This window comes from Euwallacea similis, chromosome 5 (genome assembly GCF_039881205.1).
Source record: "Euwallacea similis isolate ESF13 chromosome 5, ESF131.1, whole genome shotgun sequence".
In the NCBI taxonomy this organism is placed as follows: Eukaryota; Metazoa; Arthropoda; class Insecta; order Coleoptera; family Curculionidae; genus Euwallacea; species Euwallacea similis.
This window is the reverse complement of record NC_089613.1, coordinates 5,323,133-5,344,970: the sequence shown is the minus strand read 5'-3', so window position 1 is coordinate 5,344,970 and position 21,838 is coordinate 5,323,133. Positions and strand designations below refer to the sequence as shown.

At 38.2% G+C, this 21,838-nt stretch overlaps 1 protein-coding gene across 4 annotated transcripts in view; it reads right to left on the bottom strand.

The window, feature by feature from the left end:
- The window catches only part of kn (EBF transcription factor knot), a 71,907-nt gene that overhangs the window by 33,495 nt on the left and 16,574 nt on the right, over positions 1-21,838 (bottom strand). For all 4 annotated transcript variants that reach the window (XM_066390481.1, XM_066390484.1, XM_066390482.1 and 1 more), the window contains exons 4-7: positions 21,735-21,798; positions 16,060-16,115; positions 6,748-6,821; positions 5,762-5,830 (exon numbers count right to left, since the gene is read on the bottom strand). In XM_066390481.1, the coding sequence (XP_066246578.1) occupies positions 5,762-5,830; positions 6,748-6,821; positions 16,060-16,115; positions 21,735-21,798 (263 nt within the window). The remainder of the gene's footprint in view (positions 1-5,761; positions 5,831-6,747; positions 6,822-16,059; positions 16,116-21,734; positions 21,799-21,838) is intronic.

Sequence of the window (21,838 nt, the reverse complement as noted above, 5' to 3'; positions counted from 1 at the left end):
AGTTTTTTATCTATTACCGTTTCCGAGATCCGCATGCTGTTCAGCCTCATCTATGACACATCGCATAAAAAACATCGCGTCCAAAAAAAAAAAGGAAAGAAAAAGAATTTAGTAATTGACCAGCAAGATTAAGACACTTTTTGGCGATACAAGTCGGTAAACACACAAAGACATAATAGTTCTAAATTTTCTAAACAGGTACAAATGGCGAAGGTATTAAAGAAATTTAGGAAGAAACCAATCAGACAAACACAACGTTTCGTAAATAGGATTCAGGATGAGGACATAAATAAAGCTTCTCCCTGAAAAATTAACAGCAGTTCGTGCATTTTAAGTGAAATTGGGAACTCCCGTTTTATTAGGTCCCTTTTGCTCTCCATCACTGGTTTGATTCGCTATCGGCGATGACAATGAGCGAATGAGCGCATAATTCATACAGGGAGCGGTGACACGAACGACGTGTGACATTTGTGTGCAATCAAGGCCCAAATAACTCATTCGAATTGATGACGATCCGCAAACGCGTATGTTTGTCATATTTTTAACGGCATTTCCGGGATCGTTTTCTGACAGCGAACTAAATTGAGTGGAAGTTTTGAGAGAGGGAAATTCGATATTTTCTCCTACAAATTAATTTTCCTAAATCGGAAAGAGATACTATTAAGGGTGGCAAGGCTTCACCCCTTGTAAAGAGGGTGGACAAAGTGTATTGATATGTCACAGTGTTCAATTGGACGAGAGTAATTTCCGGCAGGAGTGTTCTTAATCAGATCGAGACAGTGTGAAAATGGGGTTCTGTTTCTGGTTGTAAAGTGCCGCATAAACTTCACAAAATTACTGATAATCATAGCGAATTGTACATCAGTAACCCAACACCGCCAACCATAACCGTCAACACATATACGCATTATTAACGATTATCACACTTAAGCCTCCATCAGTTAGCCAACAGGCCCTCGATTTATGTCATTATAAAATTTTACTACACGTTTACACGTAATAGAAACATTTAATTGTTTATACACTCATGCAGATATCCATAATTTCCGTGCCAGATCAACTTACTGGCATCGTAAATTTTAACGACTGTTAAAAGTTATCTCAAGAGGAATTTCATACTTTTCAGCATCATCGAAACCTACAAATCGCTAATTTTTTCCAACAACGATGAAGAGTGGACTGCAGTGGAGCAGAACGGACATGATTCGATGTATCAACCCTCTAGGAACATATGCTGACAAATCCACTAGAAAATTGATTACTTAATGGGTCTAGTACAAGCATTACTATGCTGGTCACGAAGTCTGCTTCTTTCTTAGCCTGACTGCACGTAATCATTCTTATTTGCAAATTACTCGATGCAGTTTAATCAGTTAATGTAGCTGAACGCTTCAAGTCTGGATAGGGATGTTTTTAAATCGGGGTTTAAATTTGTGAGGGAACGTGTTAGTTTCAAAAAGATTTTGTTCTTTTGTCTGAATGAAAACTCAGCTTTCACGAAAACTAGTGTTTCGATGGACAGTCGTGCAATCATCAGGACAGCGACGTTCCAAGAAAGAAAAATAATCAGATATTATTTTAGCGGTTCAGGTTAGGCTCAAGCCGATTCTGGTAAGTTGCAGTTCGCTCTGGTTATTTTGGAGTCAGATAGGTTACTTCAGATGATTGTTTATTTGTTAGCCCATCAGAGTAGCTCAGACTGCTTCAGGTAGTTTTGTGTTTTCGAATTTTTGGCATTTAGTAAGGAAGGGCAGGAGAAGGGGATTCCGGGGGGGAGGAAGAAAATCCCCCCCCTCACCCGGAATTACGTGAGGGTTCAGATAAGGAAGTGGTTTTTCTGAGTAATCTCGAAAGGTTACTTCGAAATGTCCAGAGGTCTTCTCCACTTTCTAGAAACTCCTGTAAAGAAGCGAGGACTCCGTGAGTAGCTACTGGATTTACACGTGGAAATTATGTGAGCAATGACTCCGTAAATATCTGTGATATCTCTCCCCGAACATTACGTGAGGAAACAGTACTCCCTCGACTTCTTCACCTTCCAGGAAATGCTCCGAGGAGGCATAACTTGGCGAGTAGTTATTCGGTTTTAGGCTCGGAATTCTATGGGAATTCAAGAACTCCCTGTACTCTCCAGGAAATCTTCCAAAAATACCTCCATATACGAGGAAAGATTGGAAAGAAGATAGTTCGTCTTAAGAACCCATTTCGTTCCGACTTAGCTTTTTGATGGAGGTGTCCCTGGATTCTAAAAAACTGAGCGAGTACTCTGCATGTAGCTATTCGGTTTCTCTCTTTGGAGATCAGTAAGCATTGAAGCCCTCCTTGAACTGTTTTTTTTTCTCCCAGGAAATGCTGGGGGCAAGCAAGGACTCGTAGTAGAGTAGGCATTCCGTTTCTGCCAAGGGCACTATGCGGAATTCAGAATAACTAGGACTCTGCCATCATCCAAGGAATTTCGGATTAAAGAAACATTCTCTGGGATTTTGTAGAGAATTCAGTACTGATTGACGTTTCAATCTTCAAGGAAATTTTCAAACGAGGCAAATTCTCTATGAGAATGTGCGGTCGGATTTCTGCGGGAAATCCTGAGTGTTTTATTTTCCAGAACGCTTTGTAAATCCATCCTCCTGAGACTTCCAGGGCTCCTTACTCTCACAGAGGATGTCGATAAAGCATAGGGCATGCAAATGAGCAGCAATGCATCTTTCCAACTAGTGGATGGACAAATGCTCTTCTTTGCAATTCATTGAGAAAGCGGCAGTCGTCCTTGTGGCCCTATGTGAGCAAGCATTGAGAAAGAGGGCGCGGAGGGAGGGAACGAGCAGGTAATGCTTCTTGCGTGAGTACCTATCGAGGCAGCAGTGAGGAGGGAAATTTAAGATGACGTGCCTTTCTATATTTTTTTGCTAATTAATAGTATTTTTTATAAGGAGTTGTAGTCATTTGCGAAGAAGCAATGAAAACAGGTACATTGTCCGCTTTATCCCTCGATGATGGAATATTAACAAATCCGTATTTGGTGCGCCATTGGCTTTATCAGTTGTAAATGCAAATCCAACGTCACACGAAATTAACCGGGTCGGATAATTGCAAAAATACATTAAATTGGCTTTAATTTGCCCTGCTACTGGCAAATAGAGTGCGTGACTGATGGCACCCATTGGATTGCATAATGACGAACGAATTTTGGAAATTTCATGATAACGATCCGAAATCGTGTTACGGTCATACTGGGCTGTAACTGTATGCCATCAAGTCACCCATTTATTATATTACCCGCTTGATTTGGTTTGGATGCAATTCGCATTTGCACCATATCCAGAGTAACATTTAGAATTGAGGCATGAAAAAAAAACAAGAAGGTGTAATGACATTCTTGGTGCTCTATAGGCGAGAGCCCTATTTTATTCCAGGCCTAAACCCTATAAAAGGGCAGATAAGGTCAAACAACGGTGTCTATTGTTTGTACAACAAGGGCGCAGCTTATTTACCGACTTTCCATTCCCGCCTTTTGCGCTTTTCCAAAACTGTTTTGGTTTGCCGATAACGTCGGCCTGACGTAATAGATTTGATTTTATCTCGTTCTCCACGTTTTTTGTTTTGTTTCCTTTCTTATGTATTATTTAGTGTTGGAATGGGCTTAATTACACGGTGAATTATGGCGGAAATTAAAACCATAAAGCTCAAGAAAATTCGTGCTTTTTTCAGCAGAACTGGGATTGCCATCACAGTAAGAAACTGTAAACTGCAAATGGCCAGATCGAAGGAGAGAAATGCCCTTCTGGATGTATCGTCTGCGATTCTCATGTAAAAGTCTCGTACAATTTACTTTTGGCAAAGACATCGCTGCGTTCCATGTTTATCCAACTTGTTTAGCGCGAATTTTAAGTGATCTACCGATTTGCACTAATCAGTGGTTCATCTGTTGGTTCGAAAAAAAAACAAGAATTTGGTTCGGTAAACTTTTTTTGAAATGTTTGTTTTCTGTACCAAAATTAACACGTACTTTAATAATTTATATCTACTTAAGTGCGAGTTCTAATTCATTCCATTGGCAACGTCTCCTTAATTCTGTGCTCAAGTAATCCGGGTCCATTTACTATTTAAACGAATTAAATTTATAGCAAATCAGAAGATTGTTTCGAAAATCTTGTTAGCAAAATTTATGTTAGTAATACTTGACTAACAATTTAATTCTACTAATACGCTCTAATTTCCGCTCTTCAGTTGAGCTCAATCCATTCTACTGAGTTAACTGCCAATTCTTTCCTACTCTTAGAGGCTCATTTCAACGGTTCTGATTCTCATTAATGCTGAGTTTAGGTAAGTACGCGTTATTCTATTAAATCGATGATTTTGAGTCAGGGTTCTGATGAGTTCAAGTGAGTCCCAATTACTTTACTTTTGTGTAGTTTTCGAAGCGTCTTCGTACGCGAGAACTCAAAATTGCTGACACTCAATTTTATACGCGGCGTTTTTTCTAAAGGAGAGCGAGAGACGACTATTTGATTGATACCTTTTTACATATACTTAGTCATTTAGATATACCCTTTTTTTTACCCTTCAGTTACAACATAGCCCTTGGAATTCAATACATATTCTTTTCTGTTTTCCAACCGAGTCTTTTTAATATATATAATTTATTATTATATATAAATAATTAGTCTTTTTAAAAATTATCCAGTGCGACCATCCCAAAAAGTTAACGCGACCAATAGGTCCTCCACATTTCAACAACTTTCACTAAAAAACTTATTCTACTTAGACGATTAGAAATTCTGGTTTCTGAACACGTTTCCACTGCTCTGATTCCTGTTTCTCCTGTGCCCAATTTATTCTGCTCAATTAGCCAACAATTCCGTCCTGCTATTCTGAATCTCTTTCTGCTAAATTCAGGAGAGTCTAATTTAACCACTTAATCGACGAACAATTCTGTTGTATTTGCATTTCTGATTAATGCCTTAGTTGAGTTCAGATGAGCTCAATCCATACACTCAATCGGCTTGAGATTTGCTATTTCATGCATTGGCCCTCTAATATGTACAATACCTCTTTACAGTGCTGTCCCTTCGGTATATGCTTTAAGATCTTTTTGTCGAGATAAGTTCTGAGTAAGTCACTCAGCTTGTCCTGTTTCAAGCATATCTACCCTAATTCTATATCTCTATGCTGTTTCCTAAGAATTCTATTCTGAGTTACTTTACTAGAAATGAGGTTAAGCTGGCTCTGTTTTCCGTTTTCTACACCTTCGATATTTCGTGCCGATTTGCTTTGCTATGCAGTAGGTCTCTAATTCGGCCCTTTGATCTTTTATTTTAAATCTTTTTGCCGTCAGAGCGATTCAAGGCATTCATGAGCAACGATCTGGGCGCTTGTCTTGTTTATTAATTTTAGTTTTTTAAGTATTTTTTATTTATTTGTTTGTTTATAGAAAAATAAACAGAATATACAAAAAAGCCAGATAAAAAGTAGGAACGCAGCATCAGTATCGCATGGAGAAGTCCATTGCAATTTCTTCTTCGTTCAGTGTGTGCTTTGCTGATAGCAACGGAGGGACGCTTGGGGGAACGGGGCCGCCCAGGGGATACAAAATGGCGTCCCTGGGGAGAGGGTGGAATAGACCGAGGGGAGAAGACGTCTTATATGGGGTAGTGAAAGAGATGGATATTTCCATGCAACTTACTGTGGGGATGATTTGCTTGAGCCAAAAGTTATCCGTCAGAAATTCACAGTAAATGTATAAAAATCAATTAAAACTTACCTGTCAATTATCACAGGATCTGAGGGGGTTTCATTTCGATTACCACAACTCTTCTTGTCACAACATCGACTGCAAAAAAATTTTAATTACAATTCTGAACTCTATTCTTGGACTCTAATACATAATATACATGGTCTTATGTGTGCATAGGGGGAGACGCTCAGGGGTAGAAGATTGACCGGCTAAATTGGGGTGGATTAGACCTGGCCTTATTGGAATAAATATTTAAATAGCTTTGTTTGCTTTGTCTTGAAAGATTTCCACCCCACAGTGGAGAAGAAAGGATTTTTAATGATGACAACATTGCTTGATGATGAATGTCTTTAGGTCAAAACGTCGGAACTTTGGAGCATGCTTGACTTGCTGAGTATTAGATTTTCCTGAACATCGAAAGTCTCACCCTGTATTAGCGGTGTTGCAAAATGTACTCATTTCTGAAGAATTTTCAGCAAAACTACACGTCTCGACGGTATAAAAAAGAGCAAAAATCCGGCTTTTATTTCATTCCAACTTAACCGGATCAAAACTCAATTTGCACAGATGCAAAACATCCCTTATTCGTCTCTCTGCTTTCATTTTGTTTCGCCGAAGTTAAGAGGCATAAAACAATTTGTCAAAACCTCCCTGCGCTTAGTTTGTTTACAAGGAAATGAAGTGCTCGAATATTTCCCTTGGCGCAGGGCAACTTTTCGTTTTAGCCACTTTTCGCAAATGGGAAAAAATGCCTTTTAATGTTTCGAAGAGCCGGTTTACTTCATGTACTGGGCGGTCCAAAAAATTATTCGTTATATGTTTTTTTATGAGTGTGATCCAAAACAAATTTGAATAAATAAGTCAAAAATTGTCTGAGGAAAAAGAGGCAAAATTGCCAGTTTCTCCCTAACTCAATAGACAAAGCTCTAAGTGGCAAATGGTTGATTGTACTCTATGACTTCATCTTGGAAAAAAATGCTCTCTTTTCTTAACTCCGTTAAATGGTAACTAACCTGCACATGATCTCGTGGGTAAGCAACACTCGGCACATTTCTGGATTCTTGTCTTGGCCTTCATAGATTATTGCCTGAAAATAAAAAGCAAAATTAAGTATCGAGACCCTGAAGATTTTTATTTAGATTATCACTAAATTTCAATTTTATCAACACCTCTACAATGCCTATCTAGTTCTAGTGAGATGAGGACAACGCCAACGGCTTTAGCGAAATTATAATCCTCGATTTTTTAAATTTAATTGGTGGATAAACAGTAACGTATAAAAGGGCAATGACGCGAATAATTTAAATTAAGAAATCCAACTCTGTATCGTATTGTTTATGGCATTTTTCAATACAACCGCTATAGAAAAAAGTGCATATGTATTGTGTTTATTGCTGGCGCCTCTGACTGCACGTACGCTCCTGGTTTTTGCTTATGTAAGACAGTATGGTGTATGTAACAGCAGGCGGTATCAGCCCTTATTAATCATAGGCGTGTCAAAATTATTGTCAAACGATTGTTTTATTTGATGAGGAAAGGGAAGGAACGGCCACATAATAAGTGTAGCATTTCTGACCTTCCCTACGCTCCTGGCTTTTTTAAGGTGCTTAAAAAGTAATTCGGTACTTCTCTATAAAACACTTATATGTGTCTATCGTCGATATTAAACCGTTTTTTACAGGTCTATTTATTTTTATCGTAAAAGATGGCACATATTCGAGTAAAATAGTGTAATAATTGCAATAGCAGCCTAGTACACCCCCGAATTTCACTTACTTGAAACTTCACTTTTCTGCTTGCCTGCACTACTTCTAAATACCTACTCATTCTCCTTTCATCTAAATTAAACAGTTTTTTCGTCTAAATAAAAACCGCAGCGAAAAAAGCGTCTTCATTATGTTCTGTTAGAAAAAACGAAACGTCTTAATACGTTCCTGGTTTTTTACCAAGGTAACTACTTAAAATTAAATTTAGTTCGTTTATTACCGAAAACAGTGGAAATTGGGCTATTATAGTAAATTATTGGCGGAACACAAACATTTTAATCAAAAATTATTTAGCGAGCACGATTCGCATTTTGCGGGTAATCAGGGCCGTACCGAAAGAGAACCACGGGTGCCAATGGAAGGCTTTAAATCAGAACAATTTTCTATTTTCAGGTTTCTTACTGAAATTCGTGCAAATTTCTGCCCATAATCAGCTTAATTTCCATTCAAATACCAATCACATTTGAATAAAATAATTCAATTTAGAAAGAACATTACTGTAGATGCATTTATTTCATTTCCCAATTGAAATTATGCGCATTCAATTTGGAAGTATTGCCTCATTAAAATATATTACTGAATATTGAATATATTCCTAAAATTAACTTTCTAGTATATTATTATAGAAATGCGCGCTGAATTACATTAGGGGCTTAATGGAATAAAACGTATGCTATGTAACTGTCAGCTAGTAGTAACTGCGAGTTAAATTTCTAGTCTGGAAATTAGATCCGATGCTAATACAAACCGAGGTAATCGCACCCCCATCTACCTGTCTTTTTCTCTCCTTAATTATTGGTATGTCCATTTACTAATTAAAAAAAGATAGAGATCGGAGGGTAACATGCAAAGATGCATGTGTTGACTTCGAGTCTTTTGTAATTTTGTCATTAAAATGATGAGACTAGCGGTGTTTGCTTTAGATCGAAATCCACAGGAATCTATTTTTTCAAACATCAGATAGTTGCCTGAGTTCTATCCACGAAAGCAGCATAATTACCCCCATAGGCGGGGCAAATCCCTTTTTATCTCTGGGATTTGGATCCCCTAAGTCAGGGACACAAGGGGGGATTAGGATACTTAGCTTTAGAACAGTTGATAGATTTTTGTTTAATTGAATATGTAGGACGGATCCCTCTGTTTTGGCTGGCTTTAGGGGATTATTGGACCTGGTAACTTGCAGAGCAACATGTGTCCTTTAAGGCTCAGATTTAGGCACATTTCGGCAATAAAGAAAGTTTTTTTATAGAAAACTTGTCCTATATTCTTCCTGTCCCTCGATGCGATATAATCAACTTTCCCGACTTTAACTTGCAGGAAAATATCGTGTAATTCCTGCGGGTCTACTCATTTTCCCTGAAAATCACCGGGGCCCCACAGGAGAGCCCCGAAGGCGGCCCGACAATCTTCGGGCCCCATTGGGGCTTTCGGGAACACCCAAATGAATTGTTAACGATATTCCCTTGGGAATTTGTTATATATTTTTTTAAACGTTGCCTTCTGATTGAGGGCCGGAACATTATCAAGAGCATGGTCAGCATGTGAGTTTCTCACTGAGACACTGACCATAGCTCTAAGTATCACTTCAAATAACGAAAACCACCAAGCATATCAGGGACCTTGTTTACATGGGGTTTTGTCCCTGAGAATAACTTGAATTCTCGTTCCTAAAAGAGGTTTCGTCTGATACTCATTTCAAGTATAATTATGCCTTTAGTATTCCTGATTACCCCCAAAATATATCTAATATCAGAGGGGCACTGGGCCTTTACATGAGATCACCATTGAGGCGTAAATAGTCGGTTGATATTAAGGGCAATAGTAGGAAACTTCAAGCGTTAAATTAAATTAAGAGTTAACCCTTAGGTATCCCCAACAGTCCAATAATCGCCACTTTAATCTGACTAATATCAGGGCCGTATTAATGTGTTTCAGGAACATTTTCAGTAATCAACATAGGTTGTCTTATGAAGATTCAGTTGATAAATTTTCTTTCAGATTATGAGTATTTGGAAACTTGTTAAAAATTAAAGAATACCACAAAGGTACGCCACTGGATAATAAGTTTTTTAATGCTGTAAACGTTTCTTTTCAAACGGACAAATTTTGGATTTTTTCTTTAAACATTAAGAGGCGTACAAAAGGAAGTTTTGCAAATTATGCGGCTGGATCTAGGAGAAAAACATTTCTTTTCTACTATTAATTTTTGGAAAATTCTCACAGCCAAAAGAATTATGACATGCACTACTTTGTTGTTGTTAATATCCTGACTTTTTTCCAAAAAGTAAAATTTTCCTACTTTTCTGTGGTCAAAAAAGGGTATATGTATAAATAGGAATTCTAAGTTTTTATATGAAAGGTAACAGTGATATTTCTGAAAATCGTTTTTTGGAACATCTTCGCAAATAAAACAATGTGATACGTCACTTTGTTATGCACCTGAAAATATTTTAAATGTTTATGTCTAACACTTTAGGTTTTCAAGTGTTCTGTAAAAGTTCAGAGAGGTGCAGAACTCGAGCGTTTATATTATTACATCAAAGAAAAAGATTGTGTTGCAAAAAAAGCTCACAACCAAAGCAGAAAAATTTCTATCAAAAACTGAAGTTCTAAATTTACCTGAAAAATCTCATTGGCGTGCGGAGAGTATATAAACATAACTAGATTTCTTTTTTCACAGGTCACCAGGTAATTCGCCCATTAATTTCCTATTTTTACAAACAGTGACACCGAAAATAACCGGGAGGCGCTCAGTTTTTACGCTGTTTTATGTACAATATTCAGTGGCGCGCAAGCGGTAGTTTAATGATAACCAGATTTCTGTCGGAAACAACCTTCGTGATTCTAAATTATTGAAACATTACCGCAAATAAGAGAACCAAGAGGCATCAATGTTCTTGACAGAGTTTTATGACCCCTTTCATTACATAAATGTTACTTATCAAATTAAACGTGCAGGAAGGGATTTAACGGGTACGGGCAAAATCCAAGAAAAAATGGCATCTTGAATCTTCAATTTTGGGAAACGGTTCACATCTGAAAAAATGAAAGTACGCCAATGAATTTTTTACAGTTTTACAATGTAATTCTTTAACTCTGGGTCAAGCCTCATGGCAAATTTTAAGACAGATTTTTTACATTTTTTGGGAGCTAAAAATATGTATCAACCAATCGTGTAAGTTGATGTGAGAAGAAATTTACTGGATTACTGGATTCAATAATTGAAGCATTATGCAATTAGTTAAAAAAAAAACATGTCGCTGTGATGATGTATCACTGCATTTTTAACATGACAAAAGTCACATAAATCTTTTATATTCCACTATCGCTAATGTAAATATAGATGTATGAATAAAAGGTCATTTATTATTTATCCAATTTTTTTGTTTTAAAACACTTTTTGATTGTTATCTGGCTAGAAAATTTGTCCCTCACTCACAGGAATTACACGTAGTCACAATGGAAAATTTGTTATTAAATTTTATTTTTCCGGTTAAGAACACCTCCCAGATTAAATCAGAACATTAAAATCTGCGTGGTTTCCTTCCAGTTTATTGAGGTTGAAGACCATAAAATTCTCTTCCATCGACAATGCCATCCACACAATCTTATAGAGCCCAGAGGACTTGTAAGACATTCCGTCTTAATTTTCCCCAACGGTGAAACAACAATTGCCACTAATCTTATTAAGACTGAGTTTCTATCCCTTTCTTACTTTTAATCTTGTTAACACTACATGACCGAGAGAATGTTTTGTTGTCTGTAAATTCCAAGGGCTAAATGAGTCCGCAGGGTCCAAAAAGTGCTTACTTTTGTTAGGGGTCTGGTAAGAATTTAGTTCTCTTCTGCACGCCGCTGTATTTTTATATGTGGCATACTTCAGAACCTGATAAGGGATGCTTAGAGCATAAAGCATGTGAGGATTTTTGTTCTAAACTTATTGGCGTGTCTTGGGGCTTAAAACCCAAGTGGCAATTTTCTAAAAATTGCGATTTAAAAATTTTTGAAACCCCTTTTTGACGCCTCGGATTTTTCGTTCCCCTGTGACGCGCCTGTGAATGTTTGGAGGGAAAGTTCTTAACTTGAGATCCTAAAGCGAAACCTTTATGAGATTCCGAAGACATATTAGCGCGTTGCGATTCATTTAACTGCGACAAATTCTCAAAAGTTAATTTGTCAGAAAATTTCTCTTCCAAAAACTCGTAAGAAAAAAAAGTTTCAGTTTTTAACCTGTTACGCACCTACAACATATTTAATCACTTTCGCATGCCTCGGCTTTTTCAGTGCTTTGATAAAACACATTCTGATGCACACATAAAACACACAGAAAACTGCTAGAATATCAAAAACCTTTGGCGTGATATATAGATTTTAGAGATTTGATTTCAAATCGAGATTTCGAACTGTGTTTATATGTTAAATATCCCTGTTTATAGCTGAGTTAAACATATGTTCACAGATATGGAAACATTTATATGCTAGCGCAAGATAGAAGGTCATTGGCGTAGTGCAAGAATTTTCGGGATGTCATCGTTCATTAGAAATACTTTATTTTTGTAATTGAGGAGGTCGCACGCCTGTGTATTTTATCGATTCAAAGCATGCAGTATTGTTCGAAAATTGGATATACTCAATTACAAGGACCCACTGGCGTAGCACAGACAAGTTCACTTCACTTCTAAATTTCTTTGTCGGGTAATAATGAAACCAGAACAATTTTCCTTATGCGGATACGATGAGGATTATTGCCGATAGTGTTGTTAAGGCTCACGGCGAGGAAAAGCAGAAAAACACTGATAAAACCCGTCTCAATGACTCACAACCTCAAATCCATTTTTATTTCCTTTGCAAGTGAACAATTAGTTTCTTTCCCCAGTTGAAGGGCATAACTAGATTAAAACCCATCACTGACCCCATAATTAGATAAAATAATAATTTTATTTGGCTAATCTGCTCGCGTGTTGCATTACGCTTAATTTTTGCAAATTTATGCCATAATTACTGCCCTTAAACACAGTATCTTCGCGCCGAATTGTAAGGGCGTATTGCCCTTAAAATGTTTTCGTATTTCGTCATGGACCTACTATGCCCTTGATCGTCCAGAATTTTACCCTCTCGACCAAGCAAAATGTTAGATTAATACTTTACGAGTTGTTAGAATTTGCCATTCAGAAGGAGAATAATTTATGTAGGGCCATATTAGTGGGTGTGTATTCCTCAATATCACGTTTGCTGGAGGGTAGTTTTCCGGGGCGATTTCCGGCCTTGGATCATGCCTAAACGGCTTCTCCACTCTCCATTTCCCTCTGGAGACCATCGATATACTTTTATGAATATGCACAAGCGCCTGGAACAAATTAATTTAAATACGCGCAGAGAGATAGCCAGAACGGCATTACGCCTGCTTCGGCCGGACAAGGACGCCTACAGTTTCCCAGATAAGAATGCTAATTCCCTTGGGAATCTTTACGATTTTTAATATTAATTTACCCTCAAAAATTTCCCCAATTATATGACTAATTTTTAATTACTATATAAGGAAACTCCTCAATCCTTCAACGGCTCCCACTTAATCATGCTTTAATTTCGCAAATTAATATGACTGTGAAAGAGCTCCCTAGGGAACACTTGGCCAGGTAACAATACTATTAACTTGGTGGAAAGATGACGTTTGGGATTCATAATAATGGTAGTCAGCCTGTAAATTATTTCGTTACGTAGTACGTATTAAATTACTTTGCCTGTAAAGAGTCGTCTTTGGAGTTTGGTTTCTGCTCACCGAGATTCCAGATTTATTGCTTTTGTAGGTGAGAGTGAAATTTTTAACAACCAAACATGAAGAGGAAGCATTCTTTAGACCTTAACTTTTAGCAAAATAAATGGGCCTCTTACGGCCAATCTAAATACCTGAACTACGCCACTGATTTTCTGAAGAAAATTTCTGCTAAATGATATTAACTAGCGGACAAATTCATCCTTTAAAATATTCTAAAGTAGAGGCGTGCCATCGAGGTGTTTATAAATGTTAAGTTTTTTTGGTATGATTCTGAGCCTCAGTTAAAAAAATTCTAAAATTACACGTCTACGCCAATGTTTTTCCAGAAAGAAATGGGGGTTGAGGAGGAAATTAAGTGGATAAATTAGAGCTTTAGATCTGGAAAAGGTACAAGGATGTACGAGGAATCTGCTATAGAATGCAACACAATTTCCCCAAGTTTTCTATATAAAAAAAAGTACATGTGTTCACCTATCTATATTTGAGTAGATTTCATAAAGATGCTTATCTTCTATGTGGGTATAAAGTTGTGATTTGGAACAGTGAAAAACCAAAGGCGTTCGAAATTGATATTCGGCTACCGTAAAAAATTATACGCGACGCCAATGATTTACACACGTTTTGGAAAAATATTAAAACAACACTTTGGCTTTTTTAGAGTTTGATTCCGCCACTGATAATAAAATGTCACAAAATTGCGATTCAAACCAACGAAAACCAAAGGCGTATGAGGCGTTAGTAATAAAAATTACCAAATCATTTCTGATATTTGATAGAGTTCTCCTGAACCTCTTCATCTTCCTTGAAAACAAAAAAATAAAATGCTTGAAGTAAGCCAATGATTTTTTCCTGGAAAGAACCTCCAAGCCTCTTAATTAAGAGGATGAATTTGTATTTGCTCTTCATAGAAATCCATGCGCGTATGAGGATCGCCGCCATATAAAGACGTAAAAACGTATCTTACTTAAAACTAATGTTTGTTTAGCACTATAATTCGCCTAACTCCAACGGAATCCGAAAGACAGAATTAAATTCTCGCGGATGATTGACTAAAATTAAATTTAAGAAGTTAAGCGGCAAAGTTCTCCCCTTTAGCGTCGTGACGCCGGCGTCGCGTCGGCAAATTTGCGCGAAACTGATTTCGTTAGAGGCAATTTTTAACAACCCGCGGACAAATTGCCCGTTTTCAGAACCTCATAAATTCTAAATCCCGCTAAATTTAATATCCGGATATTTATGATCGGGTTGGAAACAGGTAAAAGCCGAGTTTTCCTCCTTCTTTGGATCAACATGCAATTCTCTGCTTTGGAGGCTTTAATGCACATACAAAAATTCACGTGCACAAGGGGCTTATAAAAAGAATCCAATTCCGAGCTTTATCATCTAAAACAACTGATTTTTGAGGGGTCCACAAAAGTGGCAAAGGGCCGCAAAGGGCGATTATCGCGCCACGTGATCAACACGTGGCTCTACAATGGAGGAAACAGTTGCGCCCTCGCTGTTTCCTTATCGGATACTGATTTAGCCCATCTACAAACATTGTTTTGTATGGAAGGCTATTTACATGATCATTAGTCGGACGTATATCCTGAAATATGATTCCAGTTGGTAGTTATGGCTTTAAGGGCTCAAAAGAGAAGAACCGTGAATGTCTCAGAGTGGAAATAAATTTGCTAAAGTTTCAAAATCAACCTTTCGCACGCCTCTGGTTTTAATGGTATAAATCACAATTTTGCGAATGTGGAATAGAAACGTAAAGAACAGTTTAATGTAACAAGGGCGCATGACACAAATATTTTTAAGGTAAAACAAGAATAAGAAAAGTGTATCAAAGTCTCGTACGCCTCTGGTTTTAACTGCTTTGAACAGAATCATGAGCCATATCAAAAGCATTTAAAGGAATTTAGTGCTGATAAAACACTGTACTGATGATAATTTTCAAAAAACCTTTTTTGGAATTATTAACCAAATATCGTACGCCACTGATTTTTACTGACAAACTTTTTAAAATTATTTTCAAACTACACATAATCCGAATGTTTATACTTGTAGTATATACCACGTATTCCACGCATATAACATACATATGCCATGCCTAGCTTGAAAGCAACGACATATTCTAGTTGGCGAATCTGAGACACCTAAACGTTTTCTCGCATTTAAACCGACTATAGATCTCAGCCAACGAAGGGCTAGTAAGTAAATGTTTTTTTCAATGCAGATAACACGTCCGTGATTTCCAGCCGAGATAAATGTCTCATCTTTAAGGAATCCGGACCTTCTCCCACATAAAATCAGGGAAAAAATGAAAATCTGCTAAGGAAAAACGAATTACAAGCTTAAAAAACTGAAACTAAAAAAATCCCTTCTAGGTCTAGAAACTAAATCGGAAACAAAAAGAGTTTCCATAAATTGTGAAACGGTGTTGCCGTCAATCCGTGTACGTGGTGGATATTTCCCGGGGGGTCTATTAGATTAGCATTATACGCTTTCTAACTTTTAAACTCGATATGAAATTTTACTTTTTAATGCGAATTTAACGAGACGCAACGCCCGGTATGTTTGACGTAATCTGTTGTGAAAACTTTGTGATGAATGGAGAGTTTTCTCGTTTCTGGCTCACACAGGAAATCATCCCAAGAGATCTAGTGCAATACTTCACTGTAGGAGTGCTTCAAAATGAGTCTAAAGAAGTAGCTAATACGGGGGGGGACTACGTAAATAACGTTAAGGGCAAAAACTCTCCGCATCGACAAACCCATTAAACTAACTTAGAAACTCACCTGCTTCGTAACGGAGTCGATAAGCCTGACGTAGATATCCTGCTCCTGCCTGACTCCTGCGACAAAACAAAAGCGATATTAGTTATCTAACATGGCGACATAAAGCAAGCTTATACTGCTTTTAGGCTAAGTTTTACAATGGCCCCATAAAAGCCACGCTCTATAAAACAGGAAGAATGTATAAAGTATGCTTAGAGGGTGCTTGCGAGGAAAATTGGAGTTCTGTCATTAGTTGATGTGAAGTGTCAACGTTCGAAGTGTGTCTTTCAGCTGTCACCTGTCATGGATCAACTGTCAGATGTCAGCTATCATCCATCACTTGACACTTGCTATTTTTCATTGACCAGCTGTCACAGTTTTTTTTTTCGTAACAACTTACTTTAGGAGTAGATGTTGACATGAACTAGATTACTTTCTCTAAATTCGATGGGCGATCACGACGATTTTGATTAATTGACTCTGTATAATTTATTCTCCTAATCTGCAATGCATCTTTGGTCCAAAGCAAGGCAATCCGCAATCCAAGACGTGGTGGTTTTCGGAATTAATTTGCGGTCACCTCGGGTCAGTTTCCTTGACGGTGGTCGCGGTTTTGCTTTGGCATAGAATTAACTGGACAATAATGAAGAGGCACATTTCCCGTGTTTGATATCAGTGGAGAAAATAAATTGCTGGATATGCAGAGGTGCCGACTACTGACGTATAAACATCGTATATTTGTAAATTTTTAAAATTTACTTTTAAACAAATCATCAAGTCTGACAGAAATATGTTATGACACTCGCTGAAGTGTGATATACTGTATGTAAAAGCATCATTCATATCTTGAAGAACCTGTGGTTTTGCCGCGTGCATTTTGTGGTGAAAAGTTTTACCCCACGCAAATTAATGTGGCATGTGTCGGCGTCAAAACTTTTAAGAGTATTTAACATTGACATACGTGCGGTAAAAATGTTTATCGCACGTGTGCGTGTATAAGTTAAGATTTGATCATACGTTAATACTTAAGTTCGTAAGAAAAATATTGTACCTGACACGTGCGAGAGTAAATGGCTTATCCGTGCTCGATTGCTGACTGAACTCCGCTCCGCGTCGTTCACACAATTGCAATTAGCGTGCGGTAACGCATCACTTTTCGTACTTGTTGGGTAAATAACTACATATTATATTCAATTTTTTTCTGAAATTTTTCATCAAATTTTTTTTTCAATGCAGAATTTCCAACTGGCTATCAACAAAGTCTTTCTGCAAACCGATAAAGAGTGTTGCGAATTCTCTTCCTAAACGCGAACGACCTGTCGTTTTGTCGCTCTTCCATATCCTTCCTCGGAGAGCGTTCACCGAGTTATTTTATTACAAATAAGGACGAGAATAGTGCTCCTCTGGGCCTGACTGAGGTGTGCGGCTCTAAATGAGATATAGCACCGATCTTAAGGTTTGTTTCGTCTATATTACCTATCGCGTCGCCTCGGAAATCTTACGACCCCTCTGCCTTGTAACGAACCGACTTATTGTTGTAAAGGAATTTTCTTTGTACGTAAAAGAAAAAGAGGTTTTTCAGAACCAGAAACTGGGTTAACCCAACCCATACGAAATTCATAAACCACATCGAGTGCAGAATTGCGGTTTACAATACCGTTTTAGGCCTAGCGCAAGAAAAAACTTATTTACACTTGACAGAGCGGCTATTTGTTGGGACTGCATATAAGGAAACGTGCAAGAACCAGCAAACGCCTGCTGAATCCCAAATGGGAATTTACTAGTCACTTCGGCGGTTAATTGGCTTTGGTGGTCAATCAGACCCGCAGGAATTTCGTTTTGCTTTGCGGACGACTTTTGAAAAAAATCTTATTGTGTTTGATTTGATGACGCAAATATCAGAAACCATGGATTACAGACCAATGAGGATCATTATGAAACTCCATTTAGAACGTTTGAGCGCCTTCTACCGAACCACCAGAAAACCTAATTAACCCAAGCTAGAAGGGATTTCGCAGTGCTGCCCTTATTCTATAGTGAATCTTGAGGACACCATAACTTAGGTGTCTTTGACTTTGGTGGGCTCTGGTCTCATCGTCAGAAACTTCACAGAGTAATCCCCCTTGTCGCACCCCCAAGGCATTTCCTCACCTATAACAAATTAAGAGCACAAGAGGAGAATTCTTTACTTTCTTTATGGAGTGCCACGATTTTAAATCCTTCCTTCAGAGCGTGCTGCTTTCCTATAGGAATTTCTCAAAATCCCAAACCAAACAAATCCCGCTAAAGCTAAAAGGTCTATCAAACAGCAAAGCGAGAACCCCACTTTCTGAAATCTTCCCATCATCACTATTTTTAGTCATTTTCCCAGAGCCAGAAATACTCCTGTATAAAAATCTTATTATCTTGCTCTTCTTGCTCTAGACTCAAGAAGATTGTTAATAGCAGGTCGAACACGCCACGGCGGGAACTTTCGCTATGAAATTATAAGGATTACTTCTTTCAGACCATCCAGCGTTTCTACTGGAAGCCCTCAGCATTTCAGACCAAAAAAGACTTCTTAGAGGTGAAAGGACTTGCTGCAGCAAGTCGAGGAAAGTGCGAGAGAAGATTCCATTTCTCTGAGAAAAAAAAAAGTTTTGAGAATTTTTATTCCTGTTCTCGGAGCTTGAACTAGTGCCATAAAAACTCTTAATGCCTCATATCAAGGAGGACCTCCTAGACTTGTTCTAGATCTAAGAGGTTTCCCTATAGCGGCTTGACGACACGAGGCCGAAACTTTCCCTGCGGAAGTAGGAGGGAGGAGCAGTTCTACTACTAAAACGGAGATTTTTCCCACATAAAATATTAATTTTACACTGAATCTAAAAAATCACCGAAACTACCTTAGATTTATTCTTCCTTTTCTTGCCACAGGAGGATTCAAAATAACCACTCGTAGAACCCACGAGAGGACCATGGTACCAAAGAGAATAAGACCATATACTGGAACCTGAAGACGAATTGAACTACTCATAAGAAAAATCTGAGAATATTAATAACTATCAAAAGTTTATGCCTCATTACAGCTTTGCTTAAATAACTTCAGCATCCCAAAGACTGGTTTTGATCATATTATATCTCGTCAGATCGATTCATTTGGAGTCAATTAAACACAGGCAGAAAGGGATAGTATCAACGGTAAATACGTTAGGTCTGCAAGAAAATATCCTACCAGTGCCATTTACTGTGTCAAATTTGCTGCATCTCGTCATAGTAAGCCTTAATCTTCCAATATTTTTCCTACAGCTATTTGCATTTATGTTCATTACTGTCGACTGTAAGTCGGCTCTGCACACTGGGTCCTGCTGCTTATATTCATAGAGGTGAGGGCAATGCACAAAAAATTACACGGCAGATGGCGTTGGCCGAATATTTTCCTGCAGGCCCAACATTCTTGTTTTACACATTGTCGATTTCCGCCTGCGTTTAATTGACTCGAGATGAACTGACGAGATTTAATAGGACCGAAACCGGTGTTCGGGGTGCTCGAGTTGATTAAACACAGAGCTAGAATGAGACATAATAGGCCTTAATCTACTCAAACTGATAGTTGTTTCACATTAGGAAGCAAAAAGAGGGAAAATGTGTGGACATGTTTTTACTGTCCCCGTAAGCTGAGGCAAAGATGTAATCTTGGAGACTTGAAAGGAAGCCCCATTAGAGACCGCGTTTTTTTTTTTGTTAAAAACAAAGAGCATAAATGACGTAAAACATAATGGCAATGAGACAGCTGGCATCTATGACTCAGGGGAAAATGGTATATTACAATTACAAAATATGACTTTCGACAAGTACATCTATGGTATATACCTGTTTCACGACCATGTATGATACGAGTAAAAACGGTAATTAAATTATTATTAACATCGCAAACCGCCCTCACACACGTTGTGCTTCAACAATGTACGATTTTATTATAGGCAGTTACGTAGACGCAAAAACAACAAAACAGGGTAATATTCAATTCCATTGATAAATAATACGACACCTCTGTATTGTTCTCCTACTCATCGCTTATTTAACAGACTAAGATAGGTTAAAAAAACGTCAATTTGTTGTCAGCTGTCAATCTGCTTTCTGTCAGTAGAAAGTCATTGTCATTGGCTTTAAATGTTTGAAATGGGCTAGTCGCAAACTTTCAACAATGGTTTCACGAATGGTTCTAGAGAATCTGGCTTCTAAAGGATCTTCAAGAGTAATCGGAAGTGGAAAAAACGACAATGAATGCGTATCTTTACGGTTAAGTTTCCTTGGGATAATACTAAATGGCACTAAAATTCTGAAATACATCTTCCTGTCTGAAGCTGAACTGAGCTTTCAAACCATGTTTACACCCTTATAAAACTTTGGCCATTCGGAAAATCTTATTGGCAGTTTGATAAGCCAAAGAATTCTAACGCAATAAGTGGGTGGAAATCTATTATCCCAGGAGTGCTTAAAGGAACAATGGGGCACTCCTGAGGGAAGCGAAGTTGACACTAGCAGATGCATAATGCTTGCAAAATTACAGAATTAGCCAGTTAGCTCCAGTTAGTTCAGATTAGTGTAAGTCAGCCCTGGAACGGAGACGATCCATCGGTTTTTGTGAAACATTGCAAGAGAGCAGTGTCCCTTAGACTGGAAATGGGAAATTCAGCCTCTATTAGTGCATCGTGTCAGAGGCATAGTTTGAGAAACATCAACGAGATTGATTGCATATCAGGGATGGACAAAATACTTCGTACCATTCATCAAACAATGAGTAGATAAATTGTGGGGATATTTAGGCTACAAAGAGGCTATGGCCATCAAGGGACACGGGATTTTGGCAGCTGCCTCGAGAGCATTTACAAAGCTGATCCTTGCTGGCGCCGTGAGGGAAGAACAGTCTAGGACATGCCCTGTTCTTCTGTAATAAATGGGAGAATCTCCGTCATGAGGCAGAAAGGTTGTGCAGTGTTCCAGTAACTAAAGAGAGCGTCGGAGGGCTTCTGTTGAGCAGCGAAAAAAGTAGGAACACCGTAAGAAACATGATGAGGGTAAGAATAAAGGGTAACGACGCGCAGGAAAAAAGGAGGTAGAAATCTTTGGCGGATACAATCCTGTTGCTCAAGGTTGAAGGGTCGGTCCTCATTGAGGCTTCCAGACGTCACAGAGTGGGTGTCCAGGTTCCTGAGGGTCGATTCGAGCAACCAGTCTTCTTCTTGATGATCACATTCAGAGATTTCATCTAGGCAGTCGCTTCCGACTTCAAACTCGTTCTAGAATCGAAATAGCGAAACGCTCTACTCGTGCTCTCTTGAAATATTACGTTACACCATCAAAGAATTCTGGTTTTAGCCGTTTACGCAATAATGAAATCCAGCTCAGGTACCTGCTCGCTCGTCTCGCAAAGGCGATTAATTAATTAGTTTTACTGAATGGTTTATCAATTGTCAATTATTTCTATTGACGGCGCGCTCCTATGCCTTTTCGGCCGATATAGAAAAACACCATTTACACTTTGGTGCCGGCTATTTGTGCGCGTACTTATATGGCGATCCGCAACAGTTACGGACGTTTGCGGAATTCCAAGTGAGTGATTTTTTCCTCGCTTAATTGTATTTAGTTAGCAAATCAGTCAAGAGTTTGGCGGCTACTTGCTGCGCATGGCAAGTGACAATTAATGCACTTACCGTTGACGAAGAGGAGCTGCAGTCTGTATTGGATACCGTTGTTGGTCTTCTGACCGTCTGCTTCCTGGAAAAAGTAGAAGTTACTAACATGAGATTTCAATACG